The 21,597-nt window shown below is 39.0% G+C and overlaps 2 protein-coding genes across 3 annotated transcripts in view; one reads left to right on the plus strand and one right to left on the minus strand.

The window, feature by feature from the left end:
* Positions 1-3,983, minus strand: part of LOC138030849 (rho guanine nucleotide exchange factor 12-like) — a 70,335-nt gene extending 66,352 nt beyond the window's left edge. The window contains exons 1-3 of the mRNA XM_068878712.1: positions 3,581-3,983; positions 3,141-3,191; positions 1,394-1,498 (exon numbers count right to left, since the gene is read on the minus strand). Of these exons, the coding sequence (XP_068734813.1) occupies positions 1,394-1,498; positions 3,141-3,165 (130 nt within the window). The 5' untranslated portion in view covers positions 3,166-3,191; positions 3,581-3,983. The remainder of the gene's footprint in view (positions 1-1,393; positions 1,499-3,140; positions 3,192-3,580) is intronic.
* Positions 3,984-4,120: 137 nt separating this feature from the next.
* On the plus strand, positions 4,121-21,158 carry LOC138029045 (TBC1 domain family member 23-like). 2 transcript variants are annotated; one of them, XM_068876716.1, is made up of 18 exons: positions 4,121-4,179; positions 4,291-4,399; positions 4,495-4,600; positions 5,863-6,067; positions 7,695-7,818; positions 8,371-8,495; positions 9,219-9,265; positions 9,680-9,783; positions 10,062-10,175; positions 10,896-10,991; positions 12,000-12,170; positions 13,501-13,543; positions 14,087-14,187; positions 15,324-15,371; positions 15,983-16,083; positions 16,878-16,960; positions 17,613-17,745; positions 18,631-21,158. In XM_068876716.1, exons 1-18 carry the CDS (start codon positions 4,145-4,147, stop codon positions 18,899-18,901), a joined length of 2,016 nt encoding a protein of 671 aa, XP_068732817.1. In that variant the 5' UTR covers positions 4,121-4,144; the 3' UTR covers positions 18,902-21,158. The 2 variants fall into 2 exon arrangements, with proteins under 2 accessions (XP_068732817.1, XP_068732816.1); XM_068876715.1 differs by lacking the exon at positions 4,121-4,179 and having other exon boundaries at positions 4,186-4,399; positions 18,631-19,980.
* Positions 21,159-21,597: the final 439 nt, after the last annotated feature.

Below are 21,597 nucleotides of genomic sequence, written 5' to 3' on the forward strand. Positions count from 1 at the left end.
GACTTTCACACTATTAGCCCCTTCAAAATCTATGGAGTTGCTAGCTTCCAGGCACTGCATATTCAAACGCCATTGGTATCTCTCCCTTTGTATATTTTAACATATGTCAGATACACGTGAATGTAGTTTAAAAGTCAAGGACCACATGGGAAATCTGTGCACTACTTTTCTTTTAACTGATGCATGAATGACAGTATTTTATTGTAAATTCAGCTCTGTGTGGACATGGTCAGTTTTGCTCCCAATTTAAGCCTAACATTTTGTCAAACTTCTGAAATTTGCACATGTACCACTATCAAATAATTATTATACTACATGGCAAAAGGGAAGAATTTTGCAATGAAGTTGACCTTGAGACAAAAAGACTAGTGTTTGCAATCCATTTAGCATTTCTTCAATTAAGAATAAATAAATAGTAACAGTGCTGATAATGCATGGATCTAAAAACCTCCTTTGCAAAGCATATTCCCTTTCCCTTTACTCAGACCTTTCAGAGACAGTAAATACACTCAAATTCTTTGATGGAATCAGATATTTTCCTCTTAAGGGCGCTTTATTTAACGTCGGTAGTTCCTTCAGTTACGAAACTGGTATCAATGGAGGAAGCCAACGGTGTGCCCTTAAACCCCACTCCCTCTGTTAGTGATCCGTTTTAAGAGTATTTAAAGCTATAGCTAGACGGATCAGAAGAAAGTCGAAACAGACGTTGAAGTCACCAAGAATCAAACCGGGGGACCTCTTGCTCCAAAAGCCGCTCACTAACCAACTGAGCAAGGCCTGCTCCTCTTGATTATAATAGTTAAACAGCAGGCCAATTAACCCAAATTTAGACCCCGGGGATGCCTGGAGTTATTGAGGGTCAGGTGAGTATAGCCAACAAAGGGAAATTAGAAATGATTTTGTAAAAACTATCGTTTGGTAGCCAGAACCATAATGTGTTTGGTCAACTGATGAGTTATGTCAGAGATTTTTATGTCTAAACTAAATATGCACTTTGTATAGTCGTCATAGTTGTTGAACATTCAACCACCCTATCCAACAGGTAAATCACTACCCAAGAGAAAAGCAGATTAAACAGCAGTCAAGTGCTCTACTGAATAGTGTGTTATCCGGTGCAGCTAGCCACCCTACAACTATTACATTCTATCCTCTTAATAAATCAGTTGGACGAGTGCTTGCCATAAAACTAGCTCTAAGACAAACATACATGTACGAGAATATGTTTCATTGTTCCTTTCTTCCTGTGCTCCTCCTAATACACAACAACTAGTCATTTCTAGCCTGGATAGTCAAACGAATGCAATTACCCTGCACTGCACACTAGCAAACAAAAAAATAGAAGTAACAGACTTGATCCTTGCAATAACACCCAAGAAAGAATAGACTTACAGACCTTCTTTTACAGACTGCACATAAACTGGATTATCTCCAGTAACAGTCAGGCCATAACCTTTCTCATCTCGTTGGATTATAACACAGTGTTGAATCAAGTGCTGGCCTAAAAAAATGGAATTTAATGGTAAACGCTTAAAAGATATAATACTTGCAAACACAAGAGACAATCAAAAAGCCTGTACCCTAGTCAAATTCAAGCTTGAAACCTGTTAACTTATGGCATCTCCAGGCCAAATACAGTTAATTCTGTATGACTGATGGTAATAATAATAAAAATAATAATAATAATAATAATAATAACAATAATACATAATAATTATAATAATCACTTTATCTAAGTCTCAAGGTTATTTAGCCGAGCATGAGTGTTCTACTAATCAATCAATCTACTAATCAACTGAAATCTGAACAAACCAAATCAAAAGTTGGTTTTTGAGGAGAGGAAAAAACCAGACTACCTGGAGAAAAACATCTCAGAGCAAAGTAGAGAACCAACAAACTCATCCCACATATGGCGTCGAATATGGGAATCGATCCCGGACCACATTGGTGGAAGGAGTCAGTGCTCTCACCACTGCACCAGCCCTGCTGCAGCGTTTACCACTGTTTTCTTCCATGTAATCCATTTTTTTGTGTGATTTTTCATTGCCAATAAGGCACAATTTGAAGGTGTGACTTCCTGGTCACCAGACTGTGATTTTCCAGTAACAACATTATTGTCACTAGGATAGTCAAGGTGATATGTATGCCACAGGTAAATCTATATTACATTTTAACCATGTTCAAAATGCTATAATTTAAGAATAACAACGCACACCGAATGTGCAACTTGTTTGTAATGTGCAGGTGCAGAAGAATGTTGAAAAAATCGCACACAAAGTTGTCTGTGGAAATAGCATTCAAGGTATGATTTTTTTCCCCCACGACAAACCAACCATTTATTTGCTACGTTATTGAACTCTAAATAGAATAGAACAAATTAACAAACTTAGGCAGAAAAAATGACAGAGGTCTATGCAAAGCGCAAACTACCAGGTACCATACATTATAAATCACAGTCAACAAAAGGGGAAAAACTGTTAAATTAGCCAGAACATGACAGCAAATAATATATTATTTATTACCATGGGAACAGGAAAAAATCTTTTTTAAAAAAAAATTCAAATTTCCTGTATCCTAATATCACGTCATTTCACAAAGCCAACAAAAAAAATCAAAATAAATGTCTGATCTTACCTTCGAGTCAATCATTTTAGGAATTTTAGATTTAATGACGAGAAAAAAAAAGAGCAGTCAATTTTTGCAGAGAAAAATCGATACACGAGCGATTAAAAGAAGTATTAATTGGTATTTTGAGACGTCAAAGTGTTTATTAACAAAACACGAAAACGAGCTGAAAGAAATAGTTTGCTTTTGTCGAGTGATGACAATTACGTTGACAAAAGGGGATGTTTTTAATGTACAAACATATACAAATTCGATGCATTAAATTCAGATCAAGAAGTTAAGATAATCGATAACATGAACGACCAAATGTGGTGGTTCGAGAATCGAAATGAGACAAGTTATCTGCTAGAAAATGAAAACAAATTGAAAACCAGCGAATGAGAGAACGCAGAGATATTGTCAACAAAGAGGTAATTGGTATTTACTCTTAATCAATTCAAACGGTGATAAAAAGTCGCAAAAAATGCACGTCAGTAATCATCGAAGAACGATACTGTTAAATAACAATTTTCTCTTACCTTCTTGATTCTCAGCTACATCCATGATGAAACCCTGGCGATGGGGTCACCCTGAAAGACAACAGATCGACGGTTTGTAAAAAAAAAACCAAAGGCTCGTGACTTTTTCGACTTGTAGCTCAATCATTAATGCATAACGGGTCATCTTCATTGGAATATGCAAGCATATAAAACAGACACGCTCCTAACATGCAATTGAAATTCCAAACCCTGCATGCACTCTGTTTTAGTTTTGAAGTGGGTCGAAATAAATTCTAACCCTAGGAAATGCTAAGGACTCCTGCAAGCTTCACGTCACCTGTGTTCGCAAAGTGATAGTGAATCATCCTCAACGGATCACATACTCACACTTTATTCAAGAGAAGTATGTTCCTGATTACGACGAGTGATAATTTTTGGAGTTTGAAGGTAGACAAAACACAACAAACCGGTACCCTAACCTTTCTGCAATGTCGCCTTGAGGCAATGGACACGAGTGAAATTCATTCTATTCTTTCACTTCTCGAAACATCGCTTGTATCATTCAAAATCACATGAGACCATTCAAATGCTCGATTTAGCTGCGGCAAGAAAGTAGAGAAGATCCGCCAAACTTTTCAGTTTTCGTAGTGTCCCAAATGAATCTTTCTTCTCCCGGTATCCCAGCAAAATTGGGTTTTCTCTGAATTAGCCAGGAACTCCTTCAGACGCCAAAAGTTGTGTCAGACTCCTTTCTGAGCGAAAATAATTATTCCTTGCTCACTCTGGCGTAATACGCGGTCGAGACAAAATGTTCGAACAAAACAAATCTCCTAATTTTCCAGCCCTCTTACAACCAATATGGCTCTCGGATATTGTCGAGCTAAATGCCCCTGATAAACACAAAATACTTTAGGCACCCCGCAGGTCCCGTGTTTATTTTGTCCCGCAAGATTAACCCGCATAAAATCCCGCAATAATCACTTGGCAACTTGACAACTTGGGGGGAGAATCATGGGAAAGTGAACAATGATGACGTTTCCAAAATGGCGGAAGGTGGTGGACTTGACGATGTTGGGTGGTAAAATTATCAAAATCTTTTCATTACAGGCATATGCAAGCCGTGAATTGTCGTCATGAGTGATCCTAGGGCTTTTAAAAATACGTGTGTTTTATATATGATTTCTTTTAGGCACACAGATTTAGTATTAGCATTGTCAAAGCAGAAAGACGTTGACAGATTGCGTGAGCTTTGTCGGGGACGCAAAATTCCAGCAGAAAATAGAGCAGATGTGTGGAAGGTAAAGCTCGTTAAACGAAATCAGATTTGTTAAAATTGATCTTAAGATAACTTAATAAGTTAATTTGTAAGTGTTAATCGACTGTCTTTTGGAAGGTTTGTCTTAACGTCGTGGGAAAGCCTGATGCCTTATCGAGTTGGGATGGTTTGCTTGATCTTCAAGAGCAAGACTGCATTCGCGACGACTGCCGCAAACAAGCTAGTGAGTTTGAATTAGTCGTACAGTTCATTTTCATTAATCTGGTAAAAGTGATCTGAGGTGATGTTTGGGCACGTTTATAGTACGAGACGAAAAAAATTAATGACGCGTTGATTTGGTTAATTTTAATCGATTGTCACAGTTAGGTGGAGGAAATCGAGGTAGTTGTCATCTAAATTTTCGTTATCTTATGGTCTATAGTAACCGTCTTTGAGCCATAGAGGTGTTGGTTATGGGTAGAGTCGATGTTTTTATGATCATTGAGCTTATCCATAATTAATGTTAACAGTTACAAAGCTCTTTGTTCATCTTAGATTCACCATTATGATTTTTGCTTGTTCAAAAACGTATTTATTTCACTAAATCTTAAATTAACAATAAAATTAATTGTACCATTCTGTCAAAATCATTGCAGGTCACTTACCTAACAACATAATTACACAAAAATATTGTTGCTTCTTAATGTAACATGTTCTACAGCTGAATTTTACTCTCCAATTTCCTTCCAAGGGGTCTCTGATTCACAAATTAGGTAGAGTATAGTCTGATCAAGTCATTGTTTGGACTGTTTTAGGAAAACAAGACCTTTTGTTAAAATGCCAAAACTAATTAGCATTTCCAAGAGACTAGATTTCAAACTTTCCAAGGAAGCACACATTAAGTCCCCTACATGGTTCTCACTTTCTGTCAAGATGCATTGTGCACTCCCTTTTAGGGGCAGTAGGGCCGAAACCTTTTACCTTCCACCAGTCTGAACTAAGTTGGAATTCTGGATATGGCAACGTAAATATGTGAATTGAGTTTGTTGGTTCTCGACTCTGTTTTTTAGAGTTTTTCTGTAGGTACTCCATTTTCCCTATGCTTAACCCTTTCACTCCCAATAGTGCCACTTATAGATTTTACTCTGTCTAACGCCAGACGATTTTACTTGTCAACAGGGAACCCCACTGGGCTGACAGGGTTAACAACAGCTAGATTCACTCAAAAACTATGTCCCCATTAACCCTTTAACTCCCAATAGTGCCACTTATAGATTTTACTCTGTCTAACGCCAGACCCTTTTACTCGTCAACGGGGAACCCCACGCGGCTGAAAGGGTTAAGTGCCCAGTAGTAAAGCACTAGTGCTCAACCATTTGAATTTACAGCATAAATTTATAAAACCATTGTTCCTCTTATTGTTAATTATTTGTTATTGAAACTTGATAATAATTAATTCTAGTTAACCCCTATCTAATGCCTGTGGTTTATTTATTCTCTTTATAGCAAAGCTTCGGCTGCCAGAAGATGAAGCAGAAGAGGTTGCTAGAGATATGGAAGGCATCATAACCTTTTATTGCAAATCTCGTAATGAAAAATACCATTCTACCAGTGGTTTGACAGAGGTTCTTGCACCTTTCATGACGTTGGAGCTACCCATGAATGATGTCTACAATTGCTTTTATGCTTTGCTTTATAAATATATACCTAGGTGAGTAACAGTGAACAACATAATCTGGTGAGAATATTCAAGGTAGAAACAAGTGGAATCAGCTGAGGCTGATTTTACAGACATCTTGATTGTTCTGTTTGACCACTTCGCTCAAGTGGAAGGAGGGTACCTGGCATATCCAGGGGCTTCCACTAAGTCCAGGTACAATAGAATACAGCTCTCATTACAACCCAGCAATGATCCCCTATTGCAGGCATCCAACATCACTGATGAAATCAATAGGGTGAAGAAACACATAAAAAGTTCTGCTTCAAAACTGCTGAAAAACAATCACTACCTGCATAAAAACTGAGAGATGTAGCCCTGATGTAGTGGTCATGTTCCACTTTAGCTTTCACTTGCAAGATTGATTCATTGCCCAGAAGAACTTGCGAAGTATAGCCAAACTCAGATTCATGTTCAATAACAATGTTTTATTAGACATTGTTGTAGAGAAATCAAGGGACAAAGTACTGTCACCTGGATATTTATTTTTCGAACAAGGAAAAATGTGGAAAATGGTAGTCAACAGTGGTAACTATTGCCTTTTAATGGTTGTATATTGTCATAACTAACAGATTCTTGAAAATTTTGATAATTGGATAGAAAGCAAACTAAGTGATTTTGTTGATTCTTTGTGAGAGGGGAAAATAGAATGGTTTAAGAAAAATCTCATGGAGGACAGTGGAGAATCAACAAACTGAAACCAAAGATTGCACTTCCAGTCTGCAAATTGTTCCTTGGCAACACTGGCGAGTACTCTCAACATAGCAACAACCCTATCCCCTATTTCTGTAATCACCTATGTCCAGAAATGATAGAAATTAGATGAAGGCCGAGTTTTGATATTTAACAAGGTGTCCTTTTTAGTCTACGGTTTGCTACCTGTCTCCTACTATAAGGCAGGGGTTTCAATAGAAGCCGGTTACGGGCGGTATAACGCCGCCTGCTTTGCCTCACACCGCTGGCTTGTTTGCCTTGATTTTCACTAAAAATGCTATCATAAACTTGTCAAACTGCCGCCTTCAATGGGCTATCATGGACAGCTATTTCAGAAGTTATTGAAACCCCTGATAAGGGAACTGTCTGTGTTAGTTAAGTTAGGATAAATGCAGCTGTTTATCTTTCTTTAGAGAACAGAGTTTAAGGGACACTTCATTGTGTCAATTGTCTGTATTCCCAGACATGAGTGATTTTGAAGTTGGATTGAAGGGTAATTGGCGACTCTTCGTGACTGTTATTAAAATAGGCCATTTTACAGTTGTTGGCTCAGTGACCTTGCATGTGAATGGCTGCAAGGCTGCCGGTGATCTTGTATTGATACAGACCTCACCGCATCTTATCATGTTAACTGAAGTAGCAAAAAGGTTTGCTTCAAAACAGTGTTACTGGCAGCCTCACTTCCATTGTTAAGCCAGATAACTTAGCGACAACTGTAAAATGGTCTATTGGTGTGCTACTAATAATACGTGGATTTCTGGACATAATCTGTCTGTGGTGTCCTAAAAGAAGCCCTTCTTCTTTTCTTTCTTTTAAAGCCCAAATATTTCTGAGAAGTTTTAAGAATGATATTATTTTTATCATAAGTCGTAAAAGTGGTGACTTATCATAGTTTTGTCTATTGCAGAAATTGTGTACGCGATGGAAAGCCATTTCATCTCTTCCGACTTCTCTTACAATACCATGACCCAGAGTTGTGTTCCTTTTTGGAATCGAAGAAACTCTGGCCTGACATGTATTGTCAGCGATGGGTAAGTTAGAAAAAGCATTTTATATTAAATACAACATTAAGTAGGATTTGAATTTTCAATGCTTATCTCAGTTGACTTTTGTTAGGCTAGCCAAGATCTGTAGGATTACAAGATTAATTTTGTTAAAAATCATGAGCAAAGAATGTTGTTAAACAGCTTATTTGTTAATGACTGAGCTGTTGAGATGAGGTAAAAAAAATTCATTGGTTGTTGCCAGCTATATGTATAAAGGAGAACCATGTTGAAACATTCTTTGCCAAATGTTATTTCTGGAAATGTGTACATGTAACCCTGATTTGACAAAATCAAAATAACATGTTATCAAACAGTCACCTGTGCTGTACATGTTTGTGCTTTAGATTTATTAATTTTGTGTGTGTCGTATGTTGTCCTTGGTGAAAAAATTTTCAAACAAGTTAACTTTTACTTTCCACAGTTTCAGATTATGATAATGTCTATAAGACAAAGGAATGTAAAAAAAACTAGTCTGAAAATTTTTATCTACTGTACAACATATCCAAATCTATTTTGTCAATTTTCTTGATTTTTAAGCTAAGAAGCCTATTTGTGGTTGCTTGTGAATCTGAGGTGTTGAGAGCCATTTGGGATTTGTACCTCTTGGAAGCTGATCCCTTTTTGGTCTTTTTCCTTATGCTTGTTATGGTCATTAATGGCAGGTATGATGGTCAGATTACTACAACCAACAAAATAATTATTATTATTAGTTTTGTTATCATAATTTTTTTTTGTCAAGTCATTTTAAGTGCAACTAATGATGATTGGTGCTAAAGTATTATCCAACATAGTTGCGCCTACATGTAATACTCAGATCTCCTACAATCCTTGACATTTAAAATGACCTTTTGCTGGTCAATTCTGTTGTTATCCCAAGCTGTAATAGGCACCCTTTAAGTCCACCAATACATGTATTGCATGTATGTACTACTACCTTAAATATCCATGATCCGCTCTTGTCTGGCAGCCAGCTACTTTTGGCAGCACTGGAAAACCCTAAGCTTTTGTTTATTTGGAGACAGTTCCTTCTGTTTTGTTTTTCCTCCTACCAAAAAGGAGAGAGCATTCAGGGGCCCTTGGAGAGGGAGGGGCTGGGGGGCTATAGGTCGTCCCCCCCTTTCTTTTTTCCCACAATGTGGTTTTCTCCTAAACCTCTCCCCCCTCTCCTCACACTTCCATGATCCTTTCCCAAACCTAGCCCTCCTTCCTCAACCCCCCCCCCCCCCCCCTTCAATAACACATACTCCAAGGCCCCTTGCATTACCAAGTTTAATGCTACAGGATTGATTGATTACTCTTTACTACTATGGTATTTGTATTTGGTGTAATTTTCCTAGAAATAACATTGTTCAATAATAATTAATTATTATTCTAAATCATTATAGAGATACACTATTTGAGATGGAACATGAAAACAAGACAGAATTACTTGGTGAGGACTGTTTAAATATGTTAAAAGTAAATGACAGAAAGCTGATTTAAGTCTTTGGCACCTGGTTAATTAATAAAGTAAGATAGGATTCAGGGATCCATATCTTGGGTGCATCGTACTGTCAGGTGTTTCGTCTCGCAGCATAAATTGCGGAGATTCCATTTTGCCGGCTTCTCTTTCCTTTCCTTTCTATTTTCAATGCTTATTCATGTGACAGCCACCTTAATGCTATGTGATAGGGGCTCATGACTTACAAACAGCAACTTGGAAATGGCCTACTGCTTTTGTATATGTTTCAACGTCCCAACTTGTTGAGTTGGCTGAGCAATAATTTTTGCTTAATTATGTTTTGCTAATGTATTATTATTTAAACAAGTCATTTTACTCTTCTTCTTTGTTGCTTCTGTTCATCAGAAACAATATCTTCGATTCCTCTACAACTGGAAGAAGACGACATTGAAGACTTATGTTCTTTAGCACAATACTATGCTTCAAGAACACCACAATCCTTTAGAAAGGTGGGTTTCCTCTTCTCTATTTTTAATACAAATTTTTTCAGTTTTATTCTGAAACTACTTTAAAGTGTGAAACACAAAAACAGACACTTGTGTGGTTGCTTTGTTCTCATTATTACTAAGCAGATTGATTGCCTTAAAAGATTACCTTCCTTATTGTCAGCCAATCAAATGCTAAAGCAACACCAGTGAATTGCTTAAGTTTTCTTTTCAAAAGCACCAGGTAACTGATGGTTCAATGGAAAGGGAAAATGGCCAACTTGTATACTTCTATTTTACAGGACTATTATAACCAACTATTTGGTATCAAGACAATAAATTCCAACAGCCTCTCTCAGGCTCTGTGTTTACCTGTTTCCATCTCTGAACTTGTCGAGGTGAATCAGTCAGGAAAAGTAAGTAACACATCCTGATTGGTGTATGGTAAATGTTGTATAATTAAATTCACTAAGCGTCTCCAGAGAAGTACAAGCATCAGTTATGATATCAAACATATTGAGGTGAAGAAAAAGGAGTTGACCATGGACATAAGTGGAGCTACTGATGGAATAGAAAACTCAACTAAGGAGATAGAGAGAATAAAGGGGAAATTAACCTTTGACCCCTGGCAGTGAGACGTGACAGATTTTACCCTGTCTAATGCAACTCAATGTTATTCGTTGACTGAGGGGGTTTTCCACTACGCTGCTTTTTTTATTGAAGTGCACCTACTATGCATAGCAAAACATGAGTACCGGTAGTTTGAAAGGGTTTCAGTTCTTCGTAGTAAAGCATTATTTCTGTACCAAAACCTTGACAAAGAACGATTTGTGAACTTTCGAGCAATGGTACATGTAGGAGCAAATTTCAACAAGAATTCAAGCATATAAGCAATTGCAAAAATTGTATGAGCATGAGCAAGCAAGCACTTGTCTAAAATTAGCGAGGAAATGGTGCAACGGCCAAATTTTTGCAAGCACTTTAAAATTTGAAGGGACCATTCAGTACCCGGGGTCTTGCTTTTACCAGTTTTTAATAAGAAGAAAAACAAAATAAAGAAACTGCTTACTTCTAAGTGGCCAGGCTATCCTTTGTTTTAATTTTCTATATTTGTGTGACCTCCTACAATTTTCCAGAAGGATGGTGTTAGATTCTTTGTGGTAGACTGCCGGCCTGCAGACCAATATAACAGTGGCCATCTTCCTACTGCATTTCACTTGGATGCTAATTTGGTAAGAATATTTAGCAAGGCTGTTGGACATAAATTAAAAAATGTAATCTTTTTCAATGGTCCCTAATGACTTTATAATGATCTCATCATTCAAGTCTCAAGCACAAGTGCTCCTTTGATAGCAGAGGCTCTAAATTATATTATATCATACCAAATTAAAGCAGAACAAATCCAGAGGGTGTAAAGAGCAGGTTGCAGTAATTGTAGGTCATTGTTTTACCATAACTGAAACAACCCAAACCTTTACAAAAATAATGCTAACCTTAGATTTAGACATTATCTAAAGCACAGTGTTTAGGCCTAATGTTGTCATGAGGAAAGGGTTGGGTTGTTTTAGCTTTGGTGAAACATTGACCTGCAACTTGCAGTTTACACCCTCCAGAAAAAAGCAATCATTAAGTTTTCGTCATGAGAGCAAAAAGTGAAATACGCTGCAGGGAAGAAAAGTGGAGAACCAAACCACAAATGATGCCTGTTTGGGAAGTGAAACTCACAACACTTAGGTGGAAGGCAAGTGCCCTTGCCACTTTTCCAACCATGTACTCAATAAAGTGTTGATACCTGGTTAATGTTCTGTGTGACCAGCCCTACATGAACCTCCTGCTTATCCTGAGGCATTAAGCCTCCAGTGCATGTGTATTTTGGAAATATTTTGTTTGCAAAATGTTTGCCTACATTTTTTTGAGTTTTTGAAACAGACAAAAGTGTGTCAGAAAAATATGTGATCATAAAATTGTAAGGTAACTTGGCTCCCCCAAATAAGACACTTCGACCAAATTATTGAAATTCCGATTGGTACAAATTGCCATAAAAATCAATTATTGAGCTATTGTGCTTTAACCTTGACTCCAGATTGCACAGTATGCTGCATACACATGGTATGGTTGAAATTTATATTTGGTTCAACATTTTTCAAACTGTTAATTCAGATTATGATATAATGAATACCGGTATTATACAAAGAAAAATTATATTTAAACCAAGAAGAAATTTGCTTGTTCTACATTAGATGTTACAAGCTCCATCAGAATTTGCTACAGCTGCCAATGCGTTGTTTGCAACCCAACAGCAGTCTATCGAAGCTGGTTCAGCTGCAAGTGGGGAACATCTGTGTTTTATGGGTTCAGGACGTGAAGAGGAAGATCAGTATGTTCATATGGTCATCGCTAACTTCCTTCAGGTAACCCCTGTTTCATGATGTTTTCTTAGGGTAATAATGATAATAAATCAGGCATGAGCTTTGAAGGTTGGTGGAGCTAGTAAGGAAACCAGGAATTTACCAAAAAGACGACAACCTGGCAAGTTACAAGGTGAAAAGTCATCTAAGAAAATTGGTCACCAGCACGCTACCAACACGGCACCAACACGCCACCAATACATTACCAATGCATGATAGGAACCTCAAAGATTGTTGATGACTGACCTGTCGGCCAACAGTCAACTGATGCATGTGTTGCAGGTCATGTTATTCCTAAGGTTAATATGCAACCAAACTAGGTCATTTTGTTTCAACCTAGGGCAATTTGGGCAGGTACAAAAAACAGGTCACAAGTCATTGTTTTGCCAATACAGATACATGTAGTATCCTAAACGTTCATTAAAGCTAACCTTAGGCCTAATTAAGCTGGTTTGATCAGATTCATTACCATAACCAAGTTGCCCACGCACCAAGTCTTTGGAATAGTTATTTTTAAACCCAATTCTTGCCAGGACGATGGTGATAGTCAACCTAAGTATTTTCCAAGAAGCTTTATATGTCAGGCTCTTACAGGTAGCCTTTAAATGTACTCCTGTCTGACCCATTTGACCTTTCAGCATCCTCTATATTAATAAATATGTATGTATGTACAAATTGGGGACAGGTTTAGGAATTGTAATACGCCAGTTTCATGTCCTTGTCGTTGGACTGGAACAAGCCTAGAGTGGAGGCTTGTGCAGGAAATCTTCTTAGCAAAGGATTAATATATTGTTGATAAACCAAAAGAATGGAAAGAAGTGAAAATTATTGCAAGATGACTTTACCAACAAGTTAGGGAATGTACATAGAAATCAACTCAAATCAGATGAAAACATTGGTTTTCAAGGAAAAGAGAAAACCGGAGTACCCAGAGAGGAACCTCTCAGTGCAGAGTAGAGAACCAACAAACTCAACCCACATATGACACTGCATCTGGGAATTGAACCCAGGTCACATTGGTGGGAGGTGAGTGCTGTCACCGCTGCACCACCCCTACTCCGTATGACTTCTATCAACTCATTTGATACAAGCAAGTTACCATGGTTTCTTCAAGGCCAATCATGTGAGGCATTAATATAAATAGATACTTAAATACCTACACTTAATTGACTACTCCCCATAGGGGTCTTTTCAGGGCCAATGAGACACAATCAGCGAAACGACACAACACAACAACAAAACAGTTGGCTATCTACAATTGCAGCCAAGAAGTTGAACCAGGGATTACCAACTGCTTGGTTAATAATGTTTTTATATGCTTTTCTTTCTTCAGAAAAAATCAAAGTATGTCAGTATTGCATGTGGGGGATATCTTGGTAAGTTTGCATAACAACTTGTCACAAGTAATATTATTAACATTATTTTTTTGTGTGTGTCATAAAATAACATATGGTTATGTAATTTGGAAAGGAAATATACTCCTTTGAATTAGGAGGGCCTATTAGAATTTTTTGCATTCAAAAAGATGGAAAAAAATCCTTTTTATAGTGTAGAGCGTTGTTCGAAGAGACTTTTTTGCCTTTGGAAGAAGGGCCAATACAAACTCTAGCAATAGGAAACGTTTCAATATACAAGGCCAAAAACTACTACCACAAAACGTAGCTTGTTGTCTTTGACTCTTAATCCCAGCCACATGCTTTTGCATTGGGTGCAGAAGAACCTGATAAATCTTTATAAGCAGTTTTGTCGGTATTTGAATGTATAGCAATTGACCAGTTGTTATTGTTTGTTGTTGTTATTTTTGTTATTATTATTATTATTATTATTATTATTATTATTATTATTATTGTTATTATTATTATTATTATTTACCTCATCATGCTGATGGATGTGTTACTTTCCTTGTTGTAAAATACCAGCACTCCATGACTTGTTGTCAGACGACTTATCATCAGGACTGGCAGATCACTCCCCTAGCACCTGCATTGTATGCAATCCAGAGGCTTTTTCAGACACTGATGTGAGTTATGTGCTACTGCTATTTGTGGCTTGGCAAAGGTTAAGAGTAGAATCCATCAGTTAACAAGTGCCTTACTAAGTGGATGTTGTGTGCTTCTTCACGCCACACCAATGAATAAGCTGTACCACACAAAGCACGAGGAATCCAACACATGCACAAATATAACAAAACCACTGATAACAACTGACTGCAGTCACTCCTAGTTGTTAACTCAGTTAAACTGCATTTTAACTTCAGTTAAAATTACTGTTCTACTCTAATGCAAATCTTGAGAGTTAAGAATTCTGTTTTTGGGAACTTGCAATAGTTGCATACATGCTACACAAAATTATTTTTCTTTGCTTTTAAACTATGTACTTATTCACTGAGTGGGACGGGAAAATATTTGGCCTGAGGTCCTGGCGTATGGACCGAGCGCATGACCGAGGGCCAAATATTTTCCTGTCCGGCCCGACCTAAACTCAGTCAATAAGCATTTTATCATATAGGCTCTTTACACTATTTAAGAGCAGTCAGAAGGTGAAGTTAGGACAAAATAAAAAAACAAAAATCTGCACAGAAAATTTATCTAATATGTTGTTTGCATTTGCTTTTCTGGCTGTAAATTACTTGGATGTTTAAAAGCGACGAAATCCCCTAAAAGTGCATCGCACGGAGCAGTATGTCTTCCTAGTAGGGCCGTACGGCTTTTTCCGGCCCTGCTTGCGCTAATGCATACATCCCTCAGCCGGGCATTTTCCCAACAGTTTTGCATTGAAAGCGCACGCGGGGCCGTACAGGCCATTTGATAATGTTAATTAACTCCTTAAACAATTTTGAATAAACTTTCTCTTTTACGAAAATCTTAAATTTAACTTAACCTTGCTCCTTTTTTCTTGTTATTATTATATGTTACTTTACCCTTTGACGCCTACACCGGGCTAAACCTTCCTGACTTAGTATTTTACTCTGTCTAACACCAGACAATTTTACTCGTCAATGGGGAACCCCCAGGAGTCAATGGGTTAAAGGCACTGTTCACATTGACTAGCTTTTGCTAACTTCCAGTGTGCAGTTCATTGTTATCATTACTTTGATAATATTGAATAAGCTGAAGTGAGCGAAATTTGGATCAAAATGTTTTGTTTCATTTCCAGGGTCTTCAAGAACTGTCAAGAGAGGAGAAAAGCCCAGTAGATCATAGAGTAAGTCATATGACAAGCAAACTCACGGCTTGATACTTTCCGTTCATCTGGGAAGGACATGGTTATGACAGTGTTGTGGTCTAGTCTTTGTGGTATAGAGACAGTTTCAATCGATTGTCGTAAAACCAAAACCAAAGTAATTACTTTGGCCAATCAAAAAGGATGGAGACAATACAGTAAACCAATCAAAACCGATGGCAGTGAGGTCATTTCCAGATTGCGGATCCTTTATTGACCTCCAGGCTTCAAAAAAAAAATTGTTCACGCGGAATTTTTCTCAGCCCGCCTTCGAAGTGCTGCTTTTTGAATCACGTGTACTATTGAAGTCTCAAGCACGAAACATCAAAAATAGTCAGTCTTAAACCATTATCTTACAATGTTAGCTCCTGACTGCCACTATATTTTTTAGCTGAACATTATTCTCCCCATTGGAAAACCGCCTGTTTCTGTTAATTAGGGAGTTTTTCAGTCTCGGACGGAAACCGGGCGGAGAATGGACAGCGCCTCTCCCCATTCTCCGCGCCAACAATACCGCCAGCTTCGTGGGCTACTTGCTTAATTAAACGCCCTCAGCTCTTCAGTAGTGTAGCCCTGTCTTATATTGTTTTCAGGGTGGTCTGGTCAGTATGCTGTCTTCAGCCATCAAGTCAGGCACACACGTCAGAGAGAAACTAGGAAAATACATTGCCGAGTCACATCAACCTGTGGAGAGGTATTTTATGATATGCTAGTGAAAATTCGCGTTGCCCCAAAAGGAGTTAATCAGACCTGTGACATGTTATTTACTACATAGTTCGGACACGAGAACGACTGTCGAGATCTTTGACCAATCGTAATAGAGAACGAGAACGTCTATCGAGATTTTGACCAAGCGTAATAGTGAGATTTAGCATAACGTTCTGGCCCCAGTTGTTCAAACGATGTATAGCGCTATCCGCCGGATAAATCACTATCCAGTGGATAAGTCATAGCGAAACCAATTGCACTATCCAATGGATAGTGATTTATCCGGTGGATAGCGCTATCCATCGTTTGAACAACTGGGGCCAGAACGGTAGCCGGGGGGGAGGGGTAGGAGGGGTTGGGGAGGAAAGAGGAGTACTCGGGGCGGTGTTAAAATGTGTGGGAGTCCTGTGCAAGCTCTCTTTCCCCTCTTGCCTCCCTCGCCCCCACCCCACACCCCACACCCACCCCCTCGAGAAAGCTTGCTCGCATGCTAGTGAAACGGCAAACTGCATGCTTCTGTCATTAAAGCATGAAAAGTCTTTTTATTCTAACTTGTTTTTCCTGTTTGGGAGGTTGTTTGATATCTGTTAGCTTACAGGCAAGAAATGCGCTAAAATCAACTAAGTTTTTGACTTTTGGCCAAAAGCAATTTCAGCCAGGGGATTGCCATTTGTAGTCAACGCAATACAGAATCTCTGTGGAAGCCGAAACTGGTCGAGAAATTACTTGCCTTACTAGTCGCTCTAATGACTCGTTTTAACTTTATTTAACGCTTCGCAGACATGTCAGTGATAAAGACAAACAAAGCAAACTCTACAGAAATGTTCAACCCGTGTTTAGCATCGATGATGAGGATGAAGGAGGTATTTTATAAATTATAAAGTTGGTTGTCTCTGAATCGAGTAAAGGACCTACTTACGAGAATTGGTGTAGTGGTAAGAGCGCTCTCCACCAATGTGACCCTGGTTGAGTTTGTTGGTTCTCTCATTGCTCCTAGAGCTTTTTCTTCGGGTACTCCGGTTTTCCCTGTCACAAAAAAACGACCTTTGATCTTATTTCTTCTGCTTCGATTTTTATTGGATTTGTCGTCTCCCCAATCAGCATAGCATTTTACTCGGCTGAAGGCCACAAAGACGATTATGATGTTTTATTATATGGCCACTGCTCGTTGCTGATATAACAAGCGCCCTCATTGGCTAAGTGCTGGGGCATTATTTTACCGTAATTTCCCACTGGCTGATTTCGAATTATCCAAATTAAAATCAAAACTTGGAACTTTTCTGTATTTGTTTGGCCGTTGACCTTTTCCAAATTTTAATCATTTGTCTCGAAATTATGCGAGAACTACCGGATGTGAAGGAATCAACTATAAAGCCATATAATAAACAACTTATTACCCTCGAGCGTTCGGTAGACCTCACTCTTGGTTAATAAGTAGGTAGTTCCCTAGCTAAAGAACCCGCGGGAATCTATCACCATAACCGCTGGACAACACTGCCTCCTTTTTGAACGCAGACAATTACAGTACCAGCTCAGAGGAAGAAACAAGAAAGGAAGCCATCAATATCAAAACATGGCTGCATCGCAAAGATGTTATATCATCCTATAGATGTCATCAAATTGTACGCAATGGACAGCTAGTACAAAGGTACCTTACATACTGAATAACCTAAGGGTTCATTCATTGGGAATTATGCTCTTTACAGAGTTCCGACGCTTTGCAAATATGTGCATGGGCCGTGACACGATGAAACCGGGGCACAAGGGGGTAATACTTGTGTAAACTAGCCCACCGCAAACACAAGTGCTAACGCACGAAAAGCAAACCTTTCTTCAGCCATTTTTCAAAGCGCGTGGTTTTTGTGCAACGGCTTTCGGATGACTTTCCATTCGATACGTTCATCCATCACTAGTGAAATTTCGTCGTTCGTGTTGCTTATTGGACGAACGATATCTCTTTACAGTGAATTTTTGTCGTTTGTATTCCTCATTGGCTACAATTAGAATCAGTACGAATTTTATTCATTATGATTTTCGTGGATAAATGTCAGTAGCTATGAAATAAGTTCTGTCATTCTCACTTGCCTCTTGATATCTGTAGACAACAGGCAAGAAATTCGCCGGAATCAGCAATGAACGCGATGCTAAGTCTCTATAACGCTTGCCTCAGAAGCCTGCTTGTAAACCGAGGCAGCGCAAACTCGAGTGTAATTGCAAGGTAACAATACCAGTTCCACACCACCTCGATTGAAGCTGAAACCAAGATGGCGTCAGCCTCCCGCCCCCCCCCCCCCCCCCCCCCCCCCTTTGTTAAAAATTAATACTCCAACTACGCCTGCGTGACTTAGCCTCTTTGCCTTTGCGTTTTACGTGTGAACGTTGCTTGTGTTTGGGCTTCCGCGTGTCTTTGCATTTGCGTTGCACGTCCTATTCTGGGTCAAGTTTACAAATTCTTAATCATTAGAATTGCGAAATTACTTTCGACACAATTCAATAAACCTACGTAATTTGATTGTATGTCTTCCATTTGCAGTTACATTCTCCTGACAGCGGTTCAGTTGTTTATTTTACGGGAGATTCCTAAGAGAGACGGCTGGGCGCACATTCAAAACAGACACCATCTGACCTCAATAGTAAAAATCACATCAAAGAGAAAACACCCGGACTTAATAACATTTAAATATGGAACATGCGATGGAGAGAATATTGAGGTTTTAGAGACAGAGAGATACATCATTCCTAATGCAAGCAAAGCGACGCAGAAAATCAAAGAGAGTATACTGGAGCTTAATGGTCAGCAATAGAGGGAATCTTTTCAACGAATTTTTCAAACGTTTTTAATATATATTGCAATTGGGTCTCGTTCCCAGGCTTATCTGAAGAACGCACCGAACGTAATGCGGGAGGTTTGAGGCCAAATGCGATCATCCGTATTGGACTACTTTACACCACTCAAAGGATGTTTGAACATTTAATAACTACATGCTGCTGTAACGACTTCAGAAGCTGACAGATAAATGCACCATGTCATCAAGGAATTAGCGCTGATCTTCAGTACTAAAGTCTTAGCATCCATCTCTGGATTACTACTTATTACTTTCACACCGTGAGAGCTACTGAAATTTAGATTGACCAATCAGAATTCAGCGAGCTGGAAAAACTGTGCTATCCGTAAAGGGCCAGAAAACCATTTAAAAGATTTTGCGGCAACTTTTTTATCAAAAAACTTTGGTGCCAAACATGGTTGCCAGCGAGCGGCGATTCGAAAGTCAGCTGTTGTGCTTCGGCTGTTATTTAAGCTTTTTCTTACTAATTTGAGACGAATCCAGTCCGGTATTCCATTAACTTCGCGAAAAAAGACTTTGATGAAGTCCTCTCGACAGGGTAGATCGACAACACCGTCGTTTACGCACAGAAGTGCACCGTTTGCGGTAAAAGTTCAAAGGATTGATAGGATAGCACGGTTTTGACTAGCGCGCACATTGCGGGCGTGGGTTCCGTATGCACGGCTGTTAGTGGGTAGAAGTGGTAAATTTAAACTGCTGGTCTCGTTTGTCTTACTTGAAATCTTTTGTAACGGCAGGAAGCGAACAATCCGGACTCGTCAAGTCATTCTTCTAAGCCTATCGTCTTTGAAGGAGTTGGTTACTTCATGTAGCCTGAAGTGAAAGGAAACACTCCTATCAACCAAAGTCGTTCCAGGTCACTCTCCTTAATTTTATTCCCAGTTCACCCGTAGGAAGACTGAGGACGAGACTTGCATTTCAGATGATCGTTTTTTCATTCGTTGCCTTAGTTTTGTACTTCAATTTAAAGAAGACATGTAGCCCCTGTCTAAATTAAACTATCATACGGAAAGAAACTTCCGTTGAAGCTCCTTAAAGTCACCCTAACGTTACCGTGTTTTTTACCGGAAACTCGTATCTCAAGGCCATGCATATCATATATTTTGCTTTTCTCCTCGACATTTCACAGTTGATCTTGGCCAGTAAGTAGCACGGGTCTGTTCCCGAGATGACGTTATAAAACTATTCGGTTTCCTGTTTTCAAAGGATTGCACCGAGGCTAATGAGTTATTTATTTCAGGAACAGACCCACAATCCTAGACAAATTATTTGGGACACTACAACGCGCGTCACTCTCTCTGTTTGCCATCTCATTCTCCCCCCCCCCCCTCCCCCCAGTCAATGTTGGCCCCAAACGAGGTCGTGTCATGAGAAGAAATAATGGAGCGCGCTGAGAACGTTCAACATTGATGTGGGGGGGGGGGGGGGAGGGTGGGAAGAAGGGGAGTATGGAAAGACCAGTTTTACCTTGAAATATATTTTGCATCCCATAATTGCTTAAAAAGGTTGAAGCGTCCCAATCAATTTGTTTAGGATTGCAGGCCTTTTGTTTGCCACAGACGGCAACCGGAAGTCGACTTCAATCTCGGTCTCCGCTTTAATATCTCAAGAATATCATCTTACTTGGAGTAAAAGAACGTGGCAATACAAATTTGGTAGCGTCGAGGCGAGTTAAGGAGAAACCCTCACTTCCGGTTGTTGTCCTCCGCTATTTCGAGGAGAAACGACAAAAAGTTGTAGCAAAGAGAGTTAACAACATTTAGGTTGTGTTCTATTGGGATCAACCGTTTTTAGTTGGTTGGGTTTTTTCGTGTTCTATTGGGAAAAAACCGTTTTCGGTTGATTTGGTTGATCAACTTTTTCAACCGGCATCAAACTAAGGTTGAAACGGTTGAAAAAGCATTGGCAGCAACCGCTGTCGATTACGCGGGCCATTTAATGTTGGCCGCGGGTTCTTGCCAACTTGTCAACGCTGAGAAGTCTGGTAATAACTATTCCCAGGAGTTACCGCGCTTCAACCGAAAACGGTTGAAAAAGTGTTCTATTGGGAAACCTCAACCGCTTCAACCGAAACCGGTTGCGGTAGAAACGGTTGATCCCAATAGAACACAACCTTAGTCTGATACAGGCGTTGATTTGCTCTTTATTCAATTCTCGTGATTATTTAATTAGGATAAAAATTCAAGATGTAGATATTAAAGAAATCATTGTTAAACATTCGCCTTCAATTTATGGGACATCCTCGGAGACCCAGGGGCAGATCGCGGAGGCAAGGGAAAGTGAAAACGGGCGAAAGAAAATGGCGACGAAGAAAAACATAGTAGGGCGAGAAGAGCCCCTGGGGACAAGTTCTTACCATAGGCAGCCCAAGCTCGCGTCACTACAGACAGCCGTTGAGAATTTAAACGCGTTATAAGACTTTGTATGGGAAATCAAATATCGTCGATTATAAAGCCTAAAAAATGCTCAATTTAACTTTCATTCAATAAAATGAATCAAAATGACTCACCTCTGGTATATTCTTGTGCCTTTTGGAGCTTATTTTACAGTTTCGGGAAGTCGGTGTTTTCAATGTTCTAAGACGGTGTTTTCAATGTTCTTAGAACATTGAAAACACCGACTTCCCGAAACTGTAAAATAAGCTCCAAAAGGCA

The sequence above is a fragment of the Montipora capricornis genome, chromosome 13 (assembly GCF_036669925.1).
Source record: "Montipora capricornis isolate CH-2021 chromosome 13, ASM3666992v2, whole genome shotgun sequence".
Lineage (NCBI taxonomy): Eukaryota > Metazoa > Cnidaria > Anthozoa > Scleractinia > Acroporidae > Montipora > Montipora capricornis.

What these genes read in the sequence shown, in the direction of transcription:
- LOC138029045 (XM_068876715.1), top strand. Translation starts at nt 4,235, where the DNA reads ATGAGTGATCCTAGGGCTTTTAAAAATACGTGTGTTTTATATATGATT. An exon ending in TCACATCAACCTGTGGAGAG is followed by an intron (nt 16,084 to 16,877) that starts GTATTTTATGAT and finishes AACGCTTCGCAG; the next exon opens with ACATGTCAGTGATAAAGACA. An exon ending in CGATGATGAGGATGAAGGAG is followed by an intron (nt 16,961 to 17,612) that starts GTATTTTATAAA and finishes TTTTGAACGCAG; the next exon opens with ACAATTACAGTACCAGCTCA.